The sequence below is a fragment of the Etheostoma spectabile genome, chromosome 9 (assembly GCF_008692095.1).
Source record: "Etheostoma spectabile isolate EspeVRDwgs_2016 chromosome 9, UIUC_Espe_1.0, whole genome shotgun sequence".
Taxonomy (NCBI): domain Eukaryota; kingdom Metazoa; phylum Chordata; class Actinopteri; order Perciformes; family Percidae; genus Etheostoma; species Etheostoma spectabile.
Genome location: NC_045741.1, coordinates 21,152,885 through 21,156,641, shown reverse-complemented (window position 1 = coordinate 21,156,641; position 3,757 = coordinate 21,152,885). Strand labels below are relative to the sequence as shown.

Here is a 3,757-nt window from a genome sequence, read left to right as displayed (position 1 = left end):
CACACACACGCACACACACACACACGCACATTCCCCTACCCTGTTGCTCTACATGTGCAGCTTTCCAAGCACGGGTCATTGGAGCAAACCATCTCTCTCCACCTGCGAGGGATGAAGTGTCATGAGGAGGGGGAGCGAGAGGCGAGGTTAACCAGTGAGATCATTTCCTTCTGTCTGCAAACATGCTTGTTTGCTTGCTCGCCTCCTCCTCCTCCTTCCATCTACTTCCCGTTGCAGAAAAAACACATGACACCTGGCACACATGGTACCTCCAATGTCTTTCCAGAAGCTGTCCCATCATCCTCTGTTCCTGAGGGCAGAGAGTTCAGTGGCTTTAAGACTTGCAAAGTCTCCCACCCAACCAGCCCAAGACAAAATCTTTCCCCATATTTTCTTGACCTATTTAAAAACACTGTTTTCGGGTCTGAAAAAACAAAGGGTTTACTCAAGTTGCCCCTGGTGCTGGAACTGGTTTTCTCCATAGTGTGCTCCAAAGCAAAAAAAAACTGAAGTCCCTCACTGCAATCATTATTCAGGATTCACATCACTGCTCCTATTATGGGCCTTGAGTGATTAAAGAGTCAATAGAGTGCACAACGTTAACCTCATTTCTTGAGCTGAGGTTAAAACCGGAGAGGATGATCTGACCCTGTGAGAGGGAATGAGAAGAAGAGAGAGAAAGTCAAGACAGTACACTAGTACTCTGACCTATGAACCCATCCTGCCCCAGAGTCCCAAACTATTTGCTTTCATTTATCACCATATGTTGCCATGAGACAATCCAGACAAAAAGTTGTTTCTGCCAAATCTGTACGTAGAGTCTGCCAAGTGTTGCACATTAACTGGAAGTTAACAGGAATTTCTTCTCGACTTCAGATGCATTAAATATATTGAGGGAATGAAAGCTCTCTTTCAGGGAATTACACCTCTGCCTTTCATTTACTGAAACTACATCGATTCACATCCAAGATTTGTGCTATTGTGCTTTGACTCATGTAACTGAAATCTGCCCTGTGTAATCTGCCAGTAAGGCTGGCGTGGGTTGTCACAATGAAAAGCTACTTAAGAGAAAACTCACTCATCATGACTCACACAAGTCATATTTAGTTTGTTTGGGTACAGTCAGAATAAGTGGGTGGATTACAGTGGCTGAAATGCCTCCTGTTGGCAAGTTTGCAAACTCAGAAAGTCTGATAAGCCAACCTCAGCTACGAGGAAGCGCAGTCATTTCCCTTGCAGAACAGCGCTGCATGCCAGAAATGTTAAAGAGAGAAAGAGACATAAACAGACAGATGGAGAGAGAGAGGAAATTAATGTTGAACTTGCGATTAAGATATAGACAGAACAGTATGAACGGCCCTGAGGTAATAGTCGAGGAAGGAAGAAAAATGAAGGCACAGGGAGACTAAAAGACAATAAAATACCCTCTTGAGCCAGGATGAAAGATAAAGGAGGATGTGAGGAAACATTAAGAGAATACAGTTCCCTAGCATGCGGCACTGTAGGTGTCCTCTCTCCTCTTGTTTTCGGTAAATGGCTGGCTCAGCAGAAAGATGCCTGTCTGCCAGGAAGACCAATTACTTTCTCTTCTGAAAGCCACTGCTACATGTTTGAGACTGTCAGCTTGGCCCTCTCACACTCTGGTGTAGCAGTCTGCCAGCCAGGAGGCTCCTCCTTCACATCATAATACCTATACTGGTTGATTTAAACACTATTCAACATTTCTCCCTTTTTTTCTCTTACATTCACTCCTCCTGTGCATCCTGTATTTTCTTTTTTTTTGCCATTGTGCTGTACCCCTCATCCAGTTTCCCTCTCCTCTCAACAAATTCCTGACTGACTGACTGACTGAAGCATACAGCTGGCTCAACTTATTGCCTACCCCCAGTCTGCTTGACTGAGCTCTGGTTTTGTGGCCTGGGGGCCTTTGAGCCTTGTCTGTTCATCTAAAGCTGCTAAAGAAACATCGGCGTTAGGCAAACCCAGCTGAAGTACAAAGATTAAATTGGTTGGACTTAAATTCACACCTGGTCACTTTATAATAATTTTTTAACACTGGACTCAACACTGACACTTTAATAATAATTTATGGTCTTTTCTTTGTTTATTTGACAAATGTTCTTATTGTTGTTATTATTTTTATTGGTATTTTGTTGATTTTGTTGTCTTTATACTGTCTTTTTATCTATTTTTTATTTCTTTGTTCTTGCTAAAAACTGCTGCTGGAACTTTCAATTTCCTGCGGGAGTCATCCCAAAGGATCAATAAAGAGAAGTCTAAGTCTAAGTCTAAGTCTAAAAAACGTCTTAATGTGTGAAAGTATCCATGGTTATTCAACTCACTTGTCTTTAGAAAGAACATCTAGTGCAGCTTTAAATTGGATATTAATATATGGAATTTAACCACTTGATTGATTAATTCTCCCATTGCATTTCTGTCAGGTTTGGTTAATACCAGTAAAAACCTTTTAATGAAACTTAGCAGTCACTTACTCAAATCACATGTTCAAAGTTCCCGTTCTTGTTTATTGTGGGGTAATGTTGCAGCTTGTATTATTGGATGTGAAGGCCTGATCATTTTTAAGGGTATCTATTCACACTTGTCTTTCTTTTTGCCCTTCCCACTCATCATCCCCCCTTATCGCCCCTCTCTCTCTCTTTCCTCTCTCCTACAGTTCAGTCCTGTAATGTTAGGTGTATGAATGGCGGCAGCTGTGCAGAAGACTCGTGTTCCTGCACGAAGGGCTACACAGGCAACCACTGTGGACAGCGTGAGTGAAATTTGTCAGCACACCTGGGTGTCAATATGTGTGTCACCTGCTAGAGTATATAGTCAAAAGGACCAAATGTCTTCAGAAAAAGATACACAAAGTGATGGAAATTCTGCAACTTGTCCTCTCTTTGAAGAACTTACTATTCATCCACATACAGTACATACGTATTTCACTCTTTGTATTTGGAACTCATAAGTATGCAGCAGCTGTACAAAGATTTTGGTTTAGGACTTTTTAAGACCATTGGTCCAGGCTTTACTTGCAGCACGATCAATCAGAAACCCAGCAAAGTGTGTCTTTAGGACTTTGAGTTAAATTGCCAAATACATGGTCAAACAAATAAGTTGTATTGTAGTGGTGTACACTAATGCTTGCATTAAAGTTTATTGTTTGGGTTAGGGAAAAGTTTAAAGTAAGGCATGAAGTGAAGAGAGTCAGTGTTACTGACTCAAGAAATTATGTCATCAATAAAAATTCTCCCATGTATTTGTTATACAAATATACAATATAGTATGTGTTATGTGTTGGTGATGCAAGTGATTAAAGGGTGATATAATTTGAAGAAAAAAAAACCTGTGTTTGTGTTTCTATGAGAGACAGAGTGTGCTATATGTGTAATTCTCTTTTCCTCTGTCTCTTGTAGCTGTGTGTGAGAATGGCTGCCAGAATGGGGGCCGCTGCATCGGGCCCAACAGATGTGCCTGTGTCTACGGTTTCACTGGCCCGCAGTGCGAGAGAGGTGAGTGCTCATCCTAATTTCTATGTTGATGCAGTTATGATTCTCCTCTGTCAGTTCAGTTTGTATGGTACTAGTCCTTGCTTGGTATTTTTGTGGGAAAACCAAAGGGTGCGGGATCAGGGAAAGTAAATTTAGATTTTTACAACCTTGTTTTACATAGTTTTGGTATTACTGTAAGTCCTCATAGGAGTTAAAACAATGTTATACTCACCACACACACACACACACACACACACACACACACA

General features: G+C 41.3%; 1 protein-coding gene across 3 annotated transcripts in view; it reads left to right on the top strand.

Annotated features, from left to right (window-relative positions):
- The window catches only part of fbn2b (fibrillin 2b), a 76,592-nt gene that overhangs the window by 19,248 nt on the left and 53,587 nt on the right, over window positions 1-3,757 (top strand). For all 3 annotated transcript variants that reach the window (XM_032525841.1, XM_032525843.1, XM_032525840.1), the window contains exons 5-6: window positions 2,675-2,770; window positions 3,417-3,512. In XM_032525841.1, the coding sequence (XP_032381732.1) occupies window positions 2,675-2,770; window positions 3,417-3,512 (192 nt within the window). The remainder of the gene's footprint in view (window positions 1-2,674; window positions 2,771-3,416; window positions 3,513-3,757) is intronic.